General features: G+C 36.6%; 1 protein-coding gene across 1 annotated transcript; it reads left to right on the top strand.

Moving 5' to 3' along the window:
- The first annotated feature begins 16,121 nt into the window (after positions 1-16,121).
- nmur3 (neuromedin U receptor 3) lies at positions 16,122-23,162 on the top strand. The gene is made up of 2 exons (XM_072383090.1): positions 16,122-16,988; positions 22,576-23,162. The coding sequence occupies exons 1-2, from the start codon at positions 16,148-16,150 to the stop codon at positions 23,004-23,006; spliced, it is 1,272 nt and encodes a 423-aa protein (XP_072239191.1). The 5' UTR covers positions 16,122-16,147; the 3' UTR covers positions 23,007-23,162.
- Positions 23,163-24,234: the final 1,072 nt, after the last annotated feature.

Here is a 24,234-nt window from a genome sequence, read left to right as displayed (position 1 = left end):
AGTATTTTCTGCGCATTCTCTGGAAAATGCCTGTAGTATGAGTATGTAGTATATGATTATACAAGTACAACATACAGTGACAAATATCTTGATTCACACTTTAGACTGGTCTACACCAATATAAAACTTATATAAGTTAAACTTAAAAGTATAAGACTAAGATGAACAACTTTTAAAAGAAAAAGCAATGTGAGCTAAGAATGCATGCAGATGTAGGCTTTAAAATGAACCATATTTAGACAGACATGGGCTATTTCCAGTATGTAAACATCATATGGGTATTAGATACAACTGTAAAATTGAAAATATAACTATGGACATACAAATTTACAAATAAAAAGTGCATTGTGCAATGATTATGCTGTAACCGGTGATAGCTGATTTAAGAGTGTGTAAGAGAGTGTGGTTGCATGTCCTGATTTAGGAGTCTAATGGCATGAGTACAAAAACCCCTCCTTCATTGGCAAATTTCTGGTAACATCAGGGACATTCTATCATATCTGTGAAGACGCCTGTTGGTGAGTTGAGTTTACTGTTTGCCGAATCAGGCCAGAAACATATTTTTTGCCAGGTCAGATATTATTTGTAAAGTTGCTTCCTTTCCCCCTGAAGGACTGAACATGCTTTCTGTTGGTGCCTAATAAATGCACATCTACATGTTATATCATTTGGCTGCCACTTGGGGCCTGTTTCATAAATAGGTGTAACAATCTGAGCAGTGTGCTGTTCTTGGTTGTGTTAGTATTCTAAAAGTAGACAAAGATCTGATATGTGGCGGAGTTAAGATCTATAAGTTGTGTTGTGTAGCTGAATTGGAGCTTTATGTATTGTCTCATGTTTTTTTTTTTTTTATAAAGCGAAATAAACTCAACTCTCAAAGAGGTGTATGACTCTTTCAAGCAGCCCTGAAGCATCTGATCTCTTAGATTAAATACTTATTTTCCAAAACCGATAATAGGACTGTAAACTTTATTTTTAGTTTCACTTGACTTGACTGACTCACTGACTTGATGGTCACTCAGTGTGCATATTTAGATAATCTGAAATACAGGGTATGATTTTAATGCACATAGAGTACAAAGTATTAAGATTCTTTTACTTGTGTGTATTTGTTTGACCTTTAAATAGACTAATGTGTATTTCAGCTGATGTGAGGTTCAGCTGTGTTACTTTGTTTATGATCTTTGTGTTAAGTTAAACTAACCAGATATTTATTGTAGAGTGATTCACATGTGTAAGAAGCTGATATATATAACATATATACAAAAATGTAGATCTAGTACTTTGAACTTGGACCCATAACCCTGCTAGAGAGACTATATCTCTCGGTTGGCTTGGAAATGACTCGTTTCCTTTCGAAATAGCTGGAGAGGTGGCCGGGGAGAGGAAGGTCAGCGGATCTTTGCTTAGTGTGCTGCCCTTCTTGACCCGGACCCGACAGAAAATGGATGGATGGAAACAATAGTGACATTTACTTGTATTTGTGGATGTTTTCATAAAGAAATCTATGAGCTCCCAACTTGGCTTAAACACTTCTAACTTTAGAATTAGGACCAATCTGAGAGCAACCTGGAGCATTAGTAACAAAAACTCTTATCTTAGTCAGGAGGCGATGCTGACCCTCTTGAGAGCAATGACACAATCTTTGAAGACTGTGATTCACTGTACAACAATAAAAAACAAACAAAAAAAGAATTATATTGACATATCAGGCCCTAGTTTTGCCAGCTTTACCCCAACCGAAACAACTCGCACATATATTTTTTTGCTTTTTCTTATTTAAACTTTTTGTACACTACTTATTTTCATATGCTGTCTATGTCTCATATATCTTCTACACTTTATTTGCCTTTTTTGTTTTATTGCTGACTTTATATATATTTTATCGTTATCTGCAAATTGCTTTTATAAGTGTGTTTTATAAGTGCGTCCTTTTAACTGTTTTATGGAGTACTGAGTTGTATTTTACTTAAAAAGCCCATATGAATAAAGAAAGACTTATTGATTTACAAACACAATCCCTGTACAAACTAATTTGTAGTATTTTAACAGCTTACTATCATCGATTGTCTGAGGCTCATCTCTTCTTGGATTTATGAGATTTACTTCTGTGCTCCCAGTCTTCTAGCCTTCTCCAAACTATTTTTTCACCACAGGAGCACTTTTAAAGGTTGATATACAGTACTTTACAAATAACTTTTATCTTTACAAGGATCTTCTCTTTTATTTTACGGGGAAAAGGCCCACAATTCGAAGAATTCTTCTAGAATCTTATCACTGGGAACAAGTCTAATCATTTTCATGTATACAGCCCCAGGAGTTTTACAAAAGCCTCAAAACAGTTGCATTGATATCTAAACTCACTGAATGCAGACACATAACATCAATCCAGATGACTGATAATCGGCAAACTAAACATGTCATGATAAAGTCCTCTGTGCCCTTTTCTTATCGGAGCCTTTTATAGTTTTTAAATTAGACTCTCACTGACCGATCTAAAGCTGTAAAGTGGATAAATCCTCCCTGTCAAACATGTTACATCACAGCATGGCCAATAAAGAGATCAACCACACACTGATTATGCCAAAACACTTGAAAATTAATAAAGCACATTTTATATTTGTTTGGCTTAATAATAGAGTCACTTGTTGAAATGTCAAGCAAAAAAAGGTTTTCAGGATCAGTCAGATGAGAACAGGTTACACCTGTGAGACAATGATTTCGACACTAATGTAATGTTGAATGCTCCAAAAAGTCTAGTATTTTTCCACGGTGTTGTGTATCGTCTTATCTTCTTGCTGTGAATATGTGATATTGGCTTCTATTCATAGCTGATGAAATTGGAGGTGCAATTCAAATACTGTTTATTAGATTGTCTTGTACTGTACATATTGCTGCACATACAGATGTAAGATGCAACAATTTTGCTCACAGAGCTTTGAATGTCGCTGCATAACAAATTGACTTTGTTATGGGGAATCTCATTGCTGGTTAGCACTGTCGGGCCTTTTTTAGTGGAGTTTGCATGTTCTCCCTGTATATGCGTGGGTTCTCTCTGGGTACTCCGGCTTCCTCCCACCATTTAAAAACATGCATGTTAGGTTAATTGGTGTCTCTAAAATTGTCCTTAGGAGTGAGTGTGAGCGTGTGCATGGTTGTTTGTCTCGTTTGTCTCTGTGTGGCCCTGTGATGGACTGGCGACCTGTCCAGGGTGTACCCCGCCTCTCGCCCGATGACCGCTGGGATAGGCTCCAGCCCCCCCGTGACCCGAACGACAGATTAAGCGGGTATAGAAAATGGATGGATGGATGAAATCTCATTGCTAATGATGGGTGTCATGCTTTAGTTTGTTAGACTGTATGACCAAGAGTGGCGCCTTTACAACAAAGCCATAAATTGACTCCAAGGGCTCGAACAGTTCCCGCAGAACAAACCAGTGGAGATTTATAAGAAGTGTCAGGTTTATGTGGAACCGATTTAATCCCTGCCCATAAATCTGCATTGTTTGCAGCCTGGACGTCATTTGAGTTTGTGTCTGGTCTTCCAGCACTGTTCCCATCACTTCTGGGTCCCCTCATTACGCCTTAGAAAAATACATCAGCAGATAAGCAACAAGTCACTGAGCTCTGCTTACTGTACTTCCTTTGGATGCAGCATCAAATATCAATGATTTATGATGTATTAGATGATAATAAAAAATAAAAAAAACTATGAGATATACAAATACTACACCAACGATAATAAAAGATGTCAGAGAAAAGTTATTGTAGGAAATGTAATGTATGACCTGGAATTACAGCCCAAGTGTTATATATATATATATATATATATATATGTATATATATGTATATATTCAGCAGGGAATGAATGCAGGGGTTCAAAAAAAGGGGAACATGTTTAATTATTTTTTTCATTCTTAAACATTAAACAACTGTATCATTTTAACAGAGCTTACCTTCTAAGGACCTTTGCAAACATACTCAAATGTAACAAAAGAGGCTATGTTTTGGTCAAGTTAGTAATGAATGACATTAATAAATAATCTACTAGAAGCGAGTGAATACAGCCAGAAACTTCCTTTTATTAATGGCTTTAAACACACTTTTCAGCTATATTATTGGATTTTATAGTTCAGAAAACATTAAGAATGAAAAGTATGTGCTCACAAAGCCTATTGTGCAAATAAAAACGAGGTTAATATCTGAGAAAACAGTTTGTCCTGCGTGTGTTTTGATTGATACTCTTTCATTTTTGCAAACTTTCTGACAACTCCCAGACCTGGCTGCATTCAAATAGGGGTTGATAAAATCTTATCTGCTGTTGGGATTTGAAAGAAAAAGAACAGAGTTGTGCCACTATACACCTAGCACAAAACAATCAAAGCAATGTTTATCTAACCAAGTAACTTATTATCTGGCTGCATTGATTAGCATTGAGCTCAAATGCAGCTGCACGTGCAGCATGGTGGAACTAATTCACTGCATTGTGTTTTGGTTTCGGGATCTCTTAATGTTTGTTTGACCTTTATGCGCAAGCATGATCTGTGTTAGATATGAAGTACATTAATTGGGGCCAGATGACTGTTGTTTGGATCCAGGTAAATAATTAGCCTCAGAGGCCTCAGCACTGCTTGACTATTCAGTCATTTCTACTGTTTAATTAATTATTTTCTGAAAAAAGAAACTTATTGTTTTCTGCAACAACTTGTGAAGGCCCATAAATATATATTTTGCTGACGTTTTAGTTACCTGTTGATTACTTTTGTGAGTTTATGGCCCCTAATCATCTGAAAGTACAAAAGTCAGTCCATTAAGTGGCAGCTGATTAATTTGATCTATCCAACCATGCCTTTAAAATGCAGTGAACAATAACAACATAATGCCGATAATCTATATTCTATCATTTTCATGTTGTGGCCAACAGTGAGGGTGTCAGTGACACTTCACAGACCTAATAGCTCTAATACAGAACTTTTCAGCACTAATTCTGGAGTTCTGGGAGAAATGTTTATAAGTATCGTGACATTTGGGAAGACAGTGGGAGTAGGTTTTGATTTGGTACGAGAATTTGATGTGAAGTAAGACTGTTGATAAAGACTACCCACCCTCATGCCTCCCGACTGATGTAATATGTACGATCAGGAAAAAAAGCCATAAATTAATACATTTTCAACACCTGTTCTATCCTTATCTGGCAGTTTTTTTGGTGTTTGTTTTGCTGTTTTGTAGAATGCTTAATTCTTCCTTTTTGTCATTGTTTTTTGGTTAATGTTGCGTTTTAAGTCACACGCCCACGTCAATGTACAGTAGCAGATTTAAAGAATCATTTACAATGCAAACAATACAATGAGAGGACAATCAAAGTGTAATAAAAACCATTATAGCTCTGACATTTCTTTCCAACATGTTTTAAAAGAGTGTGTTTGCTGTTGTAAGCTATTTATTGGTGATTTACATCTTTTAAAAGTGCTTACCTCACAACAGGCATCAGGCTCAGCAGCTACATATAGTGACTGTTCGTACAGATTTGTTGCTCTGTACAAATCATTGCATCTAGTTTCAGCAGCTATGCAGTTGAAATCCAGGTTAAAAGAGCTGAATGAATTCATTATTTTCTGTTGTTATTGTGTAAGCCCATAAGCAGCCCTATCAACCTCTATGAAACAACCTCTAGGAAATAGTTGAATGGAGTTCATCTGATGCTACCATAGTTACTCGTCACTCACAATAGAAAACAGACTTTTTTTAGTTTGCTGTCCTTCAAAAAATTAATTATGCTAAATCAGCTTCACACTGGGTTAAGGTTATGCTTTGTTGAGTGAACAAAACATACTTTGTGTCGTGCAGATTTGTGCAAACACCTCATTTAATTTTCAGGCAGACAGTTCTGATGGTTTTTCTGTAAATCATCACCTCAAAGCAATGAGCCTAGTCCTCTTGATTTATGTCTCTGCTGTGTTTCAGACCACTGTCAAGGACACTAGTGGAAACTGTTGTGCACTGACGGGTCAAATGTGTTTGTATGATAAAGATAAGAGGAAGTGCAGTGAAAGATATGGTGAATAGCCTGCCGATCTTTACAGTGTTTCTTGTTAAATGTGTGTAAACTCAGCCTCAGTTAGTCAGTTAGCATTTAGTCACATGCTGCACTTGTTTCTTTAACTGATGCTATTTGTTAATCAGGACATGACTGCTTGATTAATGCTAAGAAGAAGAATGCCGGCATCATTACAGTTAAACTTGGCTAAAGAGATTCATAAAACACCACTATACCCTGTATGAGACACACATCACAGATTTTGTATCAGGAACAAAATAATTTTTAGCATACATGAGATCACAATTAATATGCTAGTTTTGTGCTTGGCTTGCTTGAAATGTTGCCAGCTGTGCACATTCTGGTGAAAATGAAAATCACTCAGCGTTGAGTTATCTAATCTTCCTGATACATATTGTCATATGTATATATATACATATATCAAAACTCAGTGATGCATTTGGGATTAGGGCATGCACTGCAAAAGCTCAATCTCCTCTTTGCGTTTGTGTTGATCTCAGATCATCACTGAATCTAATTCATTGGAAACTTTTAAAGTAAGCAATAGATCTCAAAATGAACACAAAGTCAATGAAGGGCCAGGACTAGAGTTATGTGTTCATGCTTTTTAGTATATTTAACAAATAATGCAAAGAAGACTAAATTACACATATTACATTGAGGTAGTGTGGTCAAGAGGTGAGAAAATTTTTAAAATATCTTTTCTGGGAGTGCGGTGAGCCTTCAGCTTGACAATAAGCCCAAGTCGACAAAAGCTGGATTTGACAACAGCCCTGAGTTGTGTATCTGACTTAAAAGTTGGTAAAACGACACTCATACAGCCGCTCTAGTGTTGAATGAGTGATTGTGCTGATAACTGAGTAATCGGGTATGTGAGTGAGATGGGATTCAAGCCCTTCTACACAGTCACTGCACTATAGTGCTGCCAGGAAGACTTCCTATTTTGGCTGTCCTTGTTTGCATTTTCTTGTTTATGCTTACCCGGCGGTATCAACATACTGTTGTCGCAGAGTACGCTCAAGTAGCACTCTGTCAGCGTGGAATTAGAGGTGTGACAACAGCGACAGGCATCCCAGCTCTCTGTTACACAAAGATTCCTTACAAACAGAGCAGTGAGGTGCAACAAACGTGCAACACTGCCACTTTGAACAGCCAGTGTAAGAAAGGTTCAGATCAATATTTGCTAATCAAATCAAACTTTATTTATATAGCACTTTTTATACAGAAGCAGCGCAAAGTGCTTTACATAATAAAATCAATACATACATAAACTCACACACATCACACTGACAACCACGCTGCACTCATAGTCTCCCCCCACCCCATTAGGGGCTTTCAGATATGAGCTCTATTATTGACTGTCTCTTTACCTAAAGACATCAATCTAAAAATAAAGCTGGAGATTAAATATCTGTAGATAAACATCAGCATCCGGCTTGACGCTGAGGTGAGGAAACGATGTCTTGAAGATCTGTCCACACAGATGCCAGCACACCAATGACCTCAGATGTCGTCACCAGGGGGAACTGCCCAGATCACATTACATTTTATCTCTATCGTTTAGATGTGTCCAAATTGAATTATACATCCAAAGAGAAAGAAAAGCAGATATTAATACAGCAGCAAGTAGAGATCTGCTCATCTTGTAAACAAATATCTGACTTACTCACCACAATCAAAATTCCTTTGACCACAGCTCATTTACATGACAGCAAGAGGGCTTATTGTGTCACCTATAACTGACGTACCCTTATCATGTCTTTTTGAGATAAGCTATTGGTAAACCACTATCACATTAGGCGCAATGCAGGATCCCCCAGCCACCGCGACCAGAGCGATCCCCACAGCAACGACCCCACAGACCGAGTAGGCATAGTCCCTGGTGTGGAAGATCCCCGAGAGGAAAAACACTGGATAAATAAGTATATATAATATATATAAAAATAAACTAAACTAAACCAAAAGAAATAAATAAATAGATAAATAAATGAATTAAATGAAATTCAGCTGTAATGACTGAATGAGACGCCTTTACTCTCCTCATGTGATTTATTAATGATAAACACATCCTTTGCTTTGTGTAAAACACAACCAACGTATTCAAGAAGAGATGAAATTGGTGAATGAATTAGTATGAGAATATAGGGTGAAAGACACTAAGGCCCAAGAGCAATTCTTCATTTTTAAATTTGGCTTTGATATCAGTGCCGTATCACTTAAAAAGGACAGACAGAAGACCCAAAATGTACTTTAAATAGATTTAAATAGATACAGAATTTCAAAGGGTTTTAATGGAGGTTATATGAATAGATCCTGGGCTTTTTTTGTATGTGATTCAGAGCTCTTCATTAAGCATCAGCCTATTTATATACACATCTGACAAATAGCAACAATAGCTTCTTATCTTTCAAGCCATCTGAAAAACTAGGCTTATTTGTTTTTTCTCTTCAAACTTCTGAGGCAAAATGTATTATGTTATAAATCATATATTTTTTTACCTGGTGCAGCTGGAACCAAGGCTAATTGGAAGAGTGAGAGTGACCTGTAACAGTGATGTTTCAAGTTGGAAAATCTTCATAATCATCAAGAAACTGAACAAAGAGCTTGTCTCTACAAGCGAACACAATTTTTCTACCCTTGATTATCCCTGTATGAAAATACAATATGTTCCAGGAAACATCTTATGTGTTTTATCTACAGTGTTAGATTTAAAAGTTTGTATAATTAAAGATTTTTGGATAACTACCTCCAGATAAATGCTGTGTTATAATAACTACAACCCCAAATCCAAAAATGTTTGGGTGCTGCATAAAATGTAAATAAGACATAATCTGATTATTTGCAAATCTCATTAATCACTATTTTATTTACAATAGAACATAGAAAACATAAATTTTAGCAAGTGAGACAATTTATTATTTAATGGATAAATATTAGGTAATTTTCAATTTGATGGAAGAAACAGGGTCAACAAAAGGCTGGAAAAAAGGAGGCGCTAAAAAGAAACTGGTGCAACTAATTGTATTAACTGGCAACAAGCCAGTTACTTTATTGGCTATAAAAAGAGTACCTTAGGGAGGCAGAGTCTCTCAGAAGTAAAGGGGGTCAGAGGCTCTGTAATCTAAAGAAAAATGCAAACTGTGGAGCAATTTCAGAATAATGTCAATGTAAATGTAAAATGAAAAAAGATCTTGAATATTTCATCATATGAACACAGTTCATCATGCCATCCACTAATGCTAATGCACCTATTTTCAACAGCATAGCATCATGGTAGAAGAGTCCAGGTGCTGGACTGGCTTGTCTGCAGTCCAGACCTTTCACCAAGTAGAAACATTTGGCACATCTTGAAATGCAAAATATTACAAAGAAGACAGGACTGTTGAGCAGGTAAAATAATATATCCTCTTCCAAAGGTTCAGCCTTCGGTTCCCCAGACATTTACAGACTGTTGGTAAAAGACCAAGAGATAAACATGGCCTCGTACCAACTTTGAGGCCTTCCTGCAAGTAAAATCTCTAATTTTTAACACTCGATATGCTTTATAAGTTCTAATCCGAATAAAAGAATGGTTTATGATAGTGAAATGATAGTGAAAATCATTGCATTGTGGTATTATTTACATTTTACTCTGCATTTAAATTTTTTTGTGGTTAAGATTGAACAAGAAATTGATATAATAAAAAAACCAAACAGCAGTCACATCTTCCACACATTCACATTACTTTCTGTGGAAGTGAGAAGAGTCACAACCTGAACTTACTGTGCCCTCTGTTGGTGACCTCAGATGTCGAGGGCAACAAATTTAGTTTTTGTGCCTTTAACTGCTCTTGCAGGCTGGGACATCAGCCATGAGGCAACTGAAACATGGACGGATGTATAAATTTGGATAAGCAAATCTGTGTTCATCCGTGACACAAAAAAAACTAAATACTTTATTTGCTGAAAATAATTTTGGACCCAGTGAAAGATATAATATACAACCTACAACAGCACTTACTGAATGCTTTCTCAGAGGCTCTTGTTTTGGCACCAACTTTAAATCCTATGAAATTTTTTTTTTTTTTTTTTGTTGCATCGATTAAATATTGATGCTGAAGTTAAACATAAAAAGCTTAGAAGCATTAACAGTTTTTGTATTTTGAGATAAATTGCAAAAAAAACACTGGACTTAATTTGCCAGAATGATTATAGCTATCGCTACATGGTATAGCCTACAAGGTATTGCCTGGTGGAAACTCCAACAGTAAAGAGGTTGCTTTATATAGTCTGAGTCTTAGAATTAGTATGCAAGTGGTGTTGTCATACATCTCCCACCTTTGTACATTCTTATGCTGAACATGGTGCTTGGTAGCTGAGGGTATTTATTCCTTTAGACAGAAATGCACCAATTTATCCAAACTGAAATAATGAGTAAAGCTATGTATTTGGCATTGGTCTTCCAAATCAGGTATCTGATCAATACTTTACTAACAGCTGTTATAACTTAATTTGTTTTTCTTATAAAGAATGTGAAAAGATTGTCCAGAACTGTAGACCTACAGAAACACTCGCCAGTAGCGATCAGTAAATTTATTACATTTTGGGATGCATTGTGCTTGATTCTGTTCATCTAAAGTAAATTAAACTCTCCTCACATCCAATTTAACTGGTGACAGTTAGGTGCGAGGGTAAAGGGTTAGCGGCTGTAGCTTCTGAAATGACATGGTAATAACTTGGATGTGAGTGAAGTGGAGAGTCCACCTTCCCCCCAGGTTGCGCCAAGAAACGATGCCATGAGAGAGAGTCGTGTTCAGTTCAAAGGTGTCCATGCACGTCACTGCTCTCTGGTACATGCAACAAAGCAAAGAAACTAGTCAACACATAAGCAAGAAACATGACGATGTGAAATTTGTCTGAATAATATTCTTGAGATAGTACCTGTCACACTTTTAAAAAAGCTTGCAAGTTAGTGAAGTGGAGAAAGCGTCGCTCTCTAGAACGGTGTGTTCCTCCCTGCAGATGCAATTTTATGGCAAGCACGTTGAAAAAACAGAGTGTCGGTTAGAAAGACCTCATCTAAAATGTGCATGATAAGACTGACTAAGACTCCAAACCTTCTGCACATCACTAAGAAAGTAACTATCTTTGAGAGGATTATACATTTAGGCAAGCGGGTAATTTGTTGTTATTAGGATACAAATGCAGAATTGATCATTAGAAAAGCTGCACATAGTCTATGCTAAGTGGACACAAAATTGTTGATGGAGCAGATTAATGGACATTCAGTTTTTGAGGTGATGCTGTCAAATTTCATTATAGACTGACAGCAGAGCGGTCTAATGAATTATGTATGAACTAATGCTTCTGAATTGATTATGCTAGGTAACCTTTGCTGTCAGAGTGAGAGGAAAATAGATCTAATACTGTATCAGTTAGGTGCTCCAAGTCAATAAACATCAGACAGGCTGAGACATAATGGCATGGGCTGAGGAGATGCCTCTCTGGTCGGTTTATATTTTGTTTTCTCTGACATATGTACAAAATGAGAAAGAAAAGGGAGATCAGGGCTCTGTTGTTTAATTTTGTGAAAATAAACTCCAGAATGTAAAAGAGAACTGTTAGTTTCCCAAACATCTACAGGTACAGTGTAGTGTGAACTATTACAAAACAAGTAGGTACTCTGAGTGAAATAGTCATATAAGTCGTTTTTCACATTTCAGCCTGATTTCTGGATATCAGGTTGCTTTAACACCTTCCTACTCATTTCTGTCTTTGCAAAACGTCACAAAAAATAACTGTTTCTGCAACAAAATGCACAACTTTTGCTTTATATCTTCAGATATCAGTAATTCTAAATAAAAAAAAATACCTGCATTATAGTTCACGAGCAGCTTTCTGCTTTCATAATCAGGTGCTCAGGAGTAAGTTAGCAATTTGAATGATAAAGAGTTAAAAATAACAATAATGATAAATATGACAAACAATTTAAATATATCAAGAACTATTTGGATAAGTTGATGTCAGTTTTAGTAGTTTACACATCATTTACTGATCGAAGTAAGCTACAGCTAAAATAATTTGGTCACATAGCCGCTGGAGAGAAAAATAAATTATCTGCAGCTTATTAAAGCCTGTTTGCTATGCTGCCTTCAACTGAAAAAAAAACAAAGGAAAATCAAACAAAAAACATAAAAATGGTGTGAAATGTCCTTAAGCAACAACTGCACCAGACAAATGGGTCTGCTAAGAATCTATTATTCATAAACGAATTCTAAATACTAAAAAAAACACCTCGTACTATCCATTACTTTATGGAAAGAAAGAGAGGTTTTGTGCTGCGTTTGACAACATGTTTTCTTCTGCACATATGGGTCAGGGCCGTACACTGTTCACACTGGAGTCTGATGGCAGTCACATCAAAATCATAATGTGAACAACTTCTACCGATCTCATCAAAAAATATTGGAATTGAGCATAAAGACCTGCAGTGTGAACGAAACCTTAGTTTACTATTAATACAATTTGACAGCACTGAGACAGACAGGCAGAGGAAGACAGACCAGATAACAAGTTAAGGAATAAAAGCCCAACAAAGAAGCAGGAACATAACAAGAAGCTACAAGGACAGTAGTATTTTGCAGCCAGAATTATGTTATAGGTTATATGTTAAATTCTCAGATGCACCTCTTGGAAATACATGACTGTTGTTACAAAAAGTCAAGACTTGGGGTATATCCTAAAAAATTCTACCTCGAGGGAGGCAAATCCTTCATTCCTTCAATCAATTCATTCAGTAACAAACACAATGTACATACTTTCCTTAACTGTATTACCAAGATGAAGTGAGTTTATTTACTTCCACTTGAACAATCTTAAATTGGAGTCAATAACCTCAAGTGGCCTCTTGGAGGCTGTGCCACTTGTGTCAACCTTGAAAAAGTATCATGGTTACATTTTTTCATACAGACATGGCATGGTCCCTGAACAGGGAGCTTCAGGGTGGAGGATGCGCTGTTTGACATGCTTTTCACAGCTGTGAGACATCTGAGTGTCCACTGAACCATTCCTGAACATTATTAAGTAAAAGTATTTTGGATAGCCTACATAAAATGTTCTTAGTGTATCATATTTAAGCCTTTGACTTTAATTTTTCATTAAAATCTGCATGGCATTTTGCTTAAAAGATATAGTGTTTAAATAAATCTTCATTTAGAGCTTCAACAGTGTCTCTTAGCATCAAGTGAAGGAGATTGGAAGGATTGTTCTTTCAGGTTCTTTAAGGTTATCATATGCAGTATTTTGGCGTAACAGTATGTTCTATACAATTGACTGGCCACTATTCAATCTCTTTCAGGAAGAGTTACAATATCATGAAAAACCAAGATGAATCTTACAACCTAAATTTCAATTTGTGAACACAAATGGGGAACAACAACAACCCCCCCACCCCACAAATCTTAAAGTATTCAATAGACTTCATAGTTGGGCCAAAATTATCAACAGTATATTACTTTCTTACTTGTAGCTGAGAATTGAAAATACAGTTATACTTTAATATTTAGTTTATTTACTCTATCAAGGTACCTATAGTAGCTCATCTCAGAGGAGCCTCCTCAAGTTGAACCAGAGAGTCCTCTGATAAGTTTGTTTTATCTCCTTATTTTTCTTTCTGCCCCCGAGCTGAACAAACACAGGATGTGTTGACATCTCCTGCCATTCTTACAGCTATCTCCAGTACATTTAAACTCTCTTTGCAGGTCTCCTCTAAAAACATATTCACACTGTTCCACAACACCAGCATGCCTCAACATACACTGGGGATTTACACAAGTAAGCAGTTCACCCAAGTCAACCTTTTTGGATCCTGGATCTGAAACAACATCAATTTTTCTTCCCCGTGATCATTCTTCGTTCTCATTGGCTCATCTGGAAATCTGCTTACACTTGCAGAGAGAGCAAAGCTCAAGAGAAAGTGTTTGGGGGGTAAAATTTAGAGAACAGATATGTTTTTCCGAATGTTTATCTGACCTTGTTTGTGGTTGAATTTTTATTTTTGGCTTCATCTGATTTAAAATAGAAAGAAGTATCGAAGTGAATATAGTAAGTCAAACTGTAAAGATTCAAGAGGAATGCTTCCTTCCATCCATGCTAATTGTTTTATTTTATTTAAATGAACATACAGACGATCCTTGTTGGATTTCAAGGAAAAGATGCTGCAGCAGCATCGACACGGCATCTTGTCATCTAGCTGTACATGCTGCTTATGTTGAATAATAATTATCTTCATACATACTAATACAATTCCATGCTGGTGAACATGAGTTGATACAAGGGTGAACTTGAGCTGTCATTCAAGAAAGGACAACCTTTAATTTCACACCTGTAATTTTTATAGGAAAGCAAACAACAGCTATTTTTTGGTGCACATGGAATACGTAATGTATGACACCCTTTTTCTTCATTATTTATGCATTTACAGTGATATTAATACAGCTTTTACAGTATCACTCCATATAGATGTAGTAACTTTGAAGCGGAAACATTTTAATCTTAAATTATTTTTTTGTTTTGTTGTGTTTTCAATGAATCCCTCTCTCATCCTATCTTTAGTTTTGTGAATGAAACTCAATCTCTTTCAGATCACTGCATTACACAAACGTGTGTGTATGATTTATTATCCTCCTTTCTCTCCTCCTCTCTGCCTCCCCTCTCTCTCCCTATCTCCATTTCAGAAAACCTTTCGGAAGGGGGACGCAGCTGCAGCACAGTTACAATCCTTTTCATCTGTGGACCCTCTGTCTGCCTCCTCTCCTCTGTGCCGACCTAAAGAGTGCCAACCAACTTTTAAATTCAGCACATCTGTGCTGTCTATTACCTGATTTACAAGCATGACTTCGAAAGGCGTGCAATGTAAGATGCGACTTGCAACCCAGTAGCATCAAGGTAATGATTTATTTCTAATATTTTCTATTTTTTAGCAAGGTTACACACTGCCATCGTTTTTTTTTATCTAGTTTGAAATATTTTTGCATTTTGTGTCTTTATTTTGCTTTAGGATAGATGTATTTGACAGACATTAATCAAGCTTAAAGTGCTCAAAAAATAAGAACAAAAAATAAAAATGTTAATTAAACAATTTTGGCCACATTTAAAGATGTCATTTAAGATTAGATTAAATCTGATTGTTACATTAGAATATCAGATGAATTTTCATGGTCTCTAAGGGTTATTCAAAAGAATGCAGCTCACTTCCGCATTTTTGTCAAACAAACTTAGATTTTCAGGATGACACTTGCAATGTGGCAACATAATTAACCTTTCAGAGGAAGTCATTAGTGTATATCACTGCGGTGCGATAATTATCCTCAACAGCCAACACTTTATGAGAATGGTTATAATCAATTTATTGTGAACGTAAAAGCAATATTCTTCAACCCTCAGGGGTTTTTGCTTCTTCCATGCCTGGCAAATCTGATATTGTGCTGTTTCTTCACCATGTTTCATCAATTCAAAAAGTATTATTGACTTTACAATATTTGCCCTCCTAGAATTAAATAATTTGTGAAAAGTAAGTACTGCTTTCTTTATACTTTTCCAAAAATAATATCACATGTTTTCTACCTTTTAGACATAGAAGATTATTGTTAAAGTACTTCTAAAACAACCGAGAAGATTAAAATCAGTGGACAACAAATCTATAGTGTGATTTGATCATTCAAAGCATTGGATTTCCGCTCATATTCCTGATGTTAGTGAATATGGTGTTGCACTGAAAATAATATTGAAAGGACATATAAGGGAAGGAAAAAGTGATCAAGTGAATCAACAGCAGAACCAGTGATGCTATAAACAAGCTTCCTCTTTGAACTTTCCTGACAATTAAACAAATTCAAAGTTATGGGAGAAAAGAGAACTGGAAAATAAGAAAAGAAACAAAATAAATACTTCTCTTTGATTTAACCACGATAAACATAATCTCAGGGCTTTTAATCATATTATTTGCTCCTTATTTCCATTTTTCTCTTCATTGCAGGCCCAGACACCAAACCCAAGCATCAGCACAGGTTGTGCTGACATCTTAAATTGTCCCTCCAGTTCCAGCTCTACAATGGAGCTCTCTTTGCAGGATTCCACTTCATCTTCGATATTCTACAATACCAGCATGCCACAAAATGTGTCAGGGAATAACACGTATGAACAATTCAGTGATGTCAACCTTTTTGAAATCCTTGGTCCAAAGCGATCTCCCTTTTTCTTCCCAGTGACCACAGTGTACCTTCTCATTTTTCTAACTGGCTTGTCAGGAAATCTGCTCACATGTGCTGTGATAGCTAAGCACAAGAAGATGCGAAACCCCACTAACTTTTATCTTGTGAGCCTGGCTGTGTCTGACCTGCTTGTGCTTATGTTTGGGATGCCCTTAGAGATTTATGACCTATGGCAGAACTACCCATTCCCCTTTGGTGAGGGTGGCTGCTACTTCAAGACATTTCTCTTTGAGACGGTCTGCTTTGCCTCCATCCTCAATGTCACAGCACTAAGCATGGAAAGGTATATTGCTGTGGTACACCCCCTTAAAACACGATACCTGTCGACCAACCAACACGCCAAACGTGTCATCACCGTTGTGTGGGTCTTGTCAATGATCTGTGCAATCCCAAACACCTCACTGCACGGCATCTTCTACTTACCAGAGAAGATGGAGGAGTCGGCCATATGTACTGTGCTGAAGCCTCTATGGATTTACAACTTGGTCATGCAAATCACCACTGTTTGCTTCTACTTTGTACCCATGCTGATTATTAGCATACTCTACTTAGTCATGGGCATTCACTTGAGTAGAGAAAGGCGAAATGGCAGATGGGACCTAGGAAAGAACTGTTGTAGCAACTCCAGGAGGAAGATCAGCGTGGAGAATGGCCGCAGAAGACAAGTCATCAAGATGCTTTGTGAGTAAATAATGGACTATCAATATTGTCTCCATAAATCATCTGGGTTTTCACTATTTCCTTATAGATTTGTGCCACCTTATCAACCCCAGTGTAAAACCTATAATGTAATTCTTCTTTTTTTGTACATCCTATTATTTCAAATTTCCATTTAAAAAATCTAAGAATTATTTCCTCACAAACAAAATAATAACTGACACAGAATTTCAAGGGAAGTCAATCTTAAAGCCTGTTTTTATGAAATGGATTTCCACAATGTCCATCACCAAAACATGTAGAGTGCATCACTGCAATTTATACAACAAACTTCTGGGTTCGTGCTTCTGTTAGAGCTCTTCTCATAAGTGAACCAGAATCAGTTGAAAAAAAGCTTATATCGTATTTCCACAATCTGTTACTTTATTGATTTTGTTGCCAGAGAGATGAAACTGTCAAACAAACATGTCAAGTGTGACTTCTGGAAGCTTTTCTTTTCCCTTTACCTGCATTTTGCCTATTGAAACACAAATCTTTATTGTTGTAGAGAAGTAAGACCTAGCCCTAAATCACTTTTTAAATAGCTTTTATTTCAAACTGCTGTGCTTTTTATGAGGATTTAAAGTTACTAAAATGAGGAGAGAGAAAATATAGCTTATGTGTCACCATGGATTTAAGACTACTACGCAGTTTAAATTTTAGAGTTTGAAAGAATACCTTATCCCATCTCTCCAAATCAACACATAAGATAAACACTGAAGCTTTTATTGAACCCAGAAAATATGTGAGAAAACATCAAAATATTTTGGCAGTTTTGTGCTTGTGGACATGAAAATAACTTGACACTGGACTGCAGTGTCACAGCTTTTCATACAGCGCACACACCCACACACCCACACACCCTCACACACAAAGATTGAATTGTTTGTTCAACCTCCTCCTTCCTTTAGACTCTCATCCTCCTCTGGCCAAAACTACATCTCTTTTCTGACATGAAATCTTTTGTGTTTGGTGCCCATGCTGTCTGTCACAACATAACTGACTGCACTTTAATTAAAAGAAGCTTAAATGCAAAGATTTGTGCTCCTCATTATTTGACTGGAGTCACTCATACCTCACAGCTGGATGGATACAGCTATTTAGATTAATGAAAATCAGTGCAGAGCCCGTGATGGACTGATCACATGTCCATGGTGTTGCTCATCTTTTATTTATCAACCTTACACAGGATGGAAGAAGAATGGAAAATGGCTGACTTAATGACTGACTGACTGAATGTCTGTGCAGATGTAAAGTATATTATAATATATGTAGTACATTCAAGACCCGTTAAACAAAAATTAACCAATGACATTACAGTATGTAAACTGAGTCAAATACAAGAGTGGAGTGTGTAATTGTATTTCCAACATAAGCCAAAAATATGGGGGAAAGCAGGAATATTTTAAAGAAAGAGCTGAGTTTAGAGGTTTGATTTAAAAGTCCATGCTCCCAGTAACTGCGGTGGCCCTGAAGTGCAAAACACAACAGCAAAAAAGAGAAAACACAACGGCAAAAGAGAAAACACAACGACAAAAGAGAAAACACAACGACAAAAGAGAAAACACAACGGCAAAAGAGAAAACACAATGGCAAAAGAGAATCGACAACGGCAAAAGAGAAAACACAACGACAAAAGAGAAAACACAATGGCAAAAGAGAAAACACAACGGCAAAAGAGAAAACACAACGGCAAAAGAGAAACGACAACGACAAAAGAGAAAACACAACGGCAAAAGAGAAAACACAACGACAAAAGAGAAAACACAACGACAAAAGAGAAAACACAATGACAAAAGAGAAAACACAACGGCAAAAGAGAAAACACAACGGCAAAAGAGAAAACACAACGGCAAAAGAGAAAACACAACGGCAAAAGAGAAAACACAACGACAAAAGAGAAAACACAACGACAAAAGAGAATCGACAACGGCAAAAGAGAAAACACAACGACAAAAGAGAAAACACAACGACAAAAGAGAAAACACAACGACAAAAGAGAAAACACAACGACAAAAGAGAAAACACAACGACAAAAGAGAAAACACAACGGCAAAAGAGAAAACACAACGGCAAAAGAGAAAACACAACGACAAAAGAGAAAACACAACGGCAAAAGAGAAACGACAAAAGAGAAAACACAATGACAAAAGAGAAAACACAATGACAAAAGAGAAAACACAACGTCAAAATAGAAAACACAACGTCAAAAGAGAAAACACAACGGCAAAAGAGAAAACACAACGGCAAAAGAGAAAACACAACGGCAAAAGAGAAAACACAATGACAAAAGAGAAAACACAACGGCAAAAGAGAAAACACAACGACAAAAGAGAAAACACAACGACAAAAGAGAAAACACAACGACAAAAGAGAAAACATAATGACAAAAGAGAAAACACAACGGCAAAATAGAAAACACAACGGCAAAAGAGAAAACACAACGGCAAAAGAGAAAACACAACGGCAAAAGAGAAAACACAACGGCAAAAGAGAAACGACAACGACAAAAGAGAAAACACAATGACAAAAGAGAAAACACAACGTCAAAATAGAAAACACAACGGCAAAAGAGAAAACACAACAACATTAACCAAGGTAGGTATTAGAAAAGGTAGGTACCCTTGGGCGGCACAAGTCCTCGCTGATTGAACTGGTGGTGGTCTGTCTTTTAAACCAGAAGGACTATGTTTTCAAAATATGAGCACTGCTGTTAAAGAATATTTTGATATGAATATCCTATTTTACATGCTGCTTTGTCTCTCGAGGTTAACAAAAAGATCTCAAAAGATATTGACAAGATGTTATCAAACTTTATATGGAGGAACAAAAAACATATTAAAAAAATCAGTAATAATGAACTCATATAACAATGGTGGCCTTAACTTTTTAGACTTTTTCACTTTGAATAATACTTTCAAAATAAATTGGCTTAAATAATTTATCAAGAATCCATCTTCAGTTTGGAACTTCATACCGATATTGTTCCATATGTAGTATCTATGTGGGGAAAAATTATGTTTGTAGATCCATGACCAAGAAAGAACCCATCTTCAGTTTGGAATTACATTCCAAATTTAATTTTCTCTAAATTAGGATACCTACATTTCTTTTTACTTTGTGATAATGTTGAAAAAAATCACCTCAAAACTATCGTACTTTCATAAACAGATGCTTCTTTCTTGGTCATTGATCTACAAATATAATTTTTCCCCACATTTTTCCCCTTGTCAATATCTTTTGAGACTATTTTGTTAACATCGAGAGATAAAGCAGCATGTAAGACGTTGTCACTAGCAGCGCTCATATTTTGAAAACATAGTCCTTTCGGTATAAAAGACAGACCACCACCAGTCCAATCAGTGACGATTCATGTCCCCCAATGATACCTACCTTCCGTTTTGGTTAATGTTGTTGTGTTTTCTCTTTTGCCGTTGTGTTTTGCACTTCAGGGCCACCGTACATAAAGGGGAACTCTGGTATTTTTAAACCTAGAACTTATTTCTGGCATGAAATGCGTTTATCCACCCCCCGAGAAAAGTTTGGCGAAAGTCAACGTCCTTTGGAAGATATTCAAGATTCCTTGTGATCCATATAATGGAGTGAACAGGGCTTAGACAATGCAGCTTCTAAATAAGGCCTTATCTGTCTTTATTTCACCAATACTTTAAGAAGAATGAATGAAGAACGTGAAAAAGTATTACATTTTACATGCACTTTACTTGCACTACTGCAACAATTACAGTAGTCTTTCTGACGTTTGGCTACCCAGACTATGATGTTTTCCAACACTAATCATGTAGTTCTAAATCTAACCAAATGGTGAGTTAATAAAAAGGTAATATAAACACTGACATTAGAAAAAAATGTTCATGATAGAGCTTCCAATTGAGTTTCCACTGACATTGTTAATGATTAACATTCTAATGTTGTTGCCACCACCGAGTGAAATGGTAGCTGAGATTGTTCATTGGTCATAAAACGTTTCCTTCCATTTTCTTACCAAGCATAAAACCTTGAGTCCTGATCAACTCCAATATTTTGTTATTTTTTTGTGTTTTTGCTTTTTATTTACGCTGTATACAGAGTATAGAATAGCTTCCATGCAAAGTACCAATAACAGTCTCAAAAACATGATTCAGAACATTAGTTTGTTTATACCTTTAAATATAGCCCATAAAGGCGTCCTCTATAGTACTGTCCCTACAACAGACAGGAGGAATATATATTCATATGAATGTTTCCAGATCAGAACGAACATCATTTTCGAGTCTTTCCTTCAATAAACCATAAAGTTGTCATAAGGAGGAAAGTGGAAGCTGGATGGTGTGATCATGTGTAGCACTTCCATTCCGTTGGACTACTTTGCATTTTCAAAGCTCTGCACATGTTAAATGAGATAAAGGTGTAGAGGGAATTCTGATGATGAAATATTTATTAAATTAATTTAAACAAGGAAGTGACTTGGAAGTGTGTTCAGTATCACTTTCACGTTGACAGAAAGCTCACAAAGATCTTCAGTTTTCTCTCAAGATCCTTTGGGGTGTTGGAAAACAACTCTGTACATTCTATCATTATAGCTCTCACTTAAACTGAAACTGTGCCTCCAAACATTGTTCAAATCTACTGAACTTTCTTTGGAACTTTGGTAAAAACTCAAAGTTAAAACAAACCAAACAATTACTTGTATTCACGTTTGATTATATCTCTCAAGGTGAGTATCTTACAGCTTTAATGAAGAAATGGAAAATGTTGATGCAGAGTCTAAATGAGATAATAAAAAACAGGAAAAAAACACACAAAAAAATCAAATAACGAAGCAACTTTGATGAAATATGTCCACCATGATGAAAAGCCACATTTAGACTGTATCTACTGCACTTCCTCGAGAGCCCCTTTAGAGCATTATGCATGGAGCATCAGGAGTTTAATGTAAGAGCAATGCAAAACCAAACCACGCTCCACAGACACACATTTCCAACTGCTTATTTTATAGTATTCCAGCTTTTATCATTTTGAAATGGTTTAACACTTTCTATGTTTGATCTATACTTATCTTCAATTTATTTTTGAATAGGAGCTGCGAGTTTGTCTTTTGGGGTTGGTTAATTGTAACTGCTAAGTGTTACATTTGCTCAGAGAGAGCTGTAATCATGGCATAATGGCATGCTCAATTTCCATTTTCAATATTCGGCTGAGCCATTTGCTTCACAGCCAGCACGTAGTAACCTGACATTGTGCCACTTCATGCACAGTTATGTAATTTATTGTAGTGCTTTCCAACTTAGAAGTAATAAAGAGGAAACTACAGGGATTCTGCTTCACGTTTTTCACTCTTTTAGCCGCAAATAATTATTTAGATAACGGAAAACCTTTTAGGACATTTCTTTATACAATGATTGCTAACAACTCTCACATGTCTCAAAGGAGTCACAAGGCCTTTACTAAACACTCTTCTTTTTTTTTTACATGTTAAGAGCCACAAGCCAAATAAGCACTTTAATTGTTAACAGTGCAGTGTTGTCTGTAAGAATGTCTATAAGAGTGTTCTTTCTCTGGCTTGATCCTCTAGCGATCGTGGTGGCAGTGTTTGGAGTCTGCTGGGCACCCTTCCACATTGAGCGGCTCTTGTGGAGTTCAGTCAGCCAGTGGACTGACTTGATGCACAATGTTTATCAGTATGTCCACCTCTTATCGGGCATCTTCTTCTACCTCAGCTCTGCGGTCAACCCTATCATTTACAGCCTGCTCTCCACGAGATTCAGGGAGTGTTTCAGGGAACTTGTTTGCTCCCACACGGAGGACAACAGCTCTGTAAGAGACTCCCCACCTTTGCCTAAGACTTTATTGGATTCCTCTATCTCAAGTTCCACAACTCCAGCAAAGGGTAAGGACTCCAGCTCTTTCATCCCTTTGCTGTCACCTAATGTAACATTGAGCATGGACACTGCAGCTCTCTCATGCGAATGTAAAGAAACAACTTGCAGGACCTCTGTATTCTAGGTAAAACAACAGCTGAAGCAGAATCACTGTAGAGTAATGGGCTGACATTTTGGGGTATAGTTTTGTTTTCTTTCATGTAAACAGACAGACATGTCAGCATGGTGAATATCAAGATACTGCCAGGAGATGGTTAACTTAGCTTCAAATAAAGACTTGGAAACTCGTGGAATTGCTCTGTCCAAAGCAGCTGTGAAAAGATGTGAAAGAAAGAAAGCTGCACTCCCTTAAAGCAATGCTAAAAAAGTCAAAGCAATAAAACTATGTGCTTCTGACTGTGAAGTACAATAACTTTTCATGTCATGCACATTTCCAGGCCTGAAACTGCCCTGGAGAGAATGACAGACTGCAATTCACCACTTTGGTTTCCAGACCCAAACCACAAACTACACACAAAGATTTGTTTTTATGACAGTGGTGTTATATCCCACAACTGTGGGGGGAACCAAACGAAAAAAATGGCAAATTAGGCACACAAATGATAGAAATCTGCATCACCATGGTCATTGTTCATATTTCCCTCAGGCTTGTCTTGATTTGTAGTGTATAAGTTGAGTGCTGGGAGGTACCAACAACATCTATGACAGTTAGAGTGTGGTCATTTCTTACAATCAAACTAGCACTCCCTTGTCCCTTTAATGAATGTTCAGAAGCATGTAAGAATATACAAAGGACATTAATCTATCTGTCGATTGTAAAGAAACAATAAACAGTTCAGTTGTATCAGCTGTTTAAATTTGTTATAGTGACATAAATTCAGCAAGCTCCAGACATTTGATGATGACAAAACTGTTATTATAATATCATGGATGAAATTGAACTGAAAGTTTTTTTCTGTTTCAACAGAATCTCTCATTGTCTTTGCTAGCCAGAGACTAGAATTACTTAAATGAAAACTGGAGGTAGGAAATAAGATAGATGTGAATGCGGTGATGAATTCAAGAGGAAGTCACATTGAATGATAATTTAACTTTGCATGCCTTGTCACATCCTCAATTATTGTACACTGGACTTTTCATGAAACATCAGCAAAGTTGACAAATACTCATAACAAATGACAGAAGAGGCAATGATAAAGGGTCCAATCCTTTGATTTAGATCTCATGTCTTAAAATCACTCAAAATATTTTTCAGAAAGTAGCTTCAAGCCCTGACCACTTGAAGCTACTTTCTTATGAGCCATTGCCCATATAAGGGTATATAAACTAGATTAAGTCCTAAAATAGCAAAT

The sequence above is a fragment of the Leuresthes tenuis genome, unplaced genomic scaffold (assembly GCF_036924035.1).
Source record: "Leuresthes tenuis unplaced genomic scaffold, fLeuTen1.0.hap1 SCAF_3, whole genome shotgun sequence".
Lineage (NCBI taxonomy): Eukaryota > Metazoa > Chordata > Actinopteri > Atheriniformes > Atherinopsidae > Leuresthes > Leuresthes tenuis.
The sequence above is the reverse complement of the archived record's forward strand: the minus strand, read 5'-3'. Positions and strand labels throughout refer to the sequence as shown.

Bases quoted from the DNA above. Each gene is read 5' to 3' on its own strand.
- nmur3 (XM_072383090.1), top strand. From the start codon at position 16,148: ATGGAGCTCTCTTTGCAGGATTCCACTTCATCTTCGATATTCTACAAT. The intron at 16,989-22,575 runs GTGAGTAAATAA...TTGATCCTCTAG, and splicing joins ACAAGTCATCAAGATGCTTT to CGATCGTGGTGGCAGTGTTT.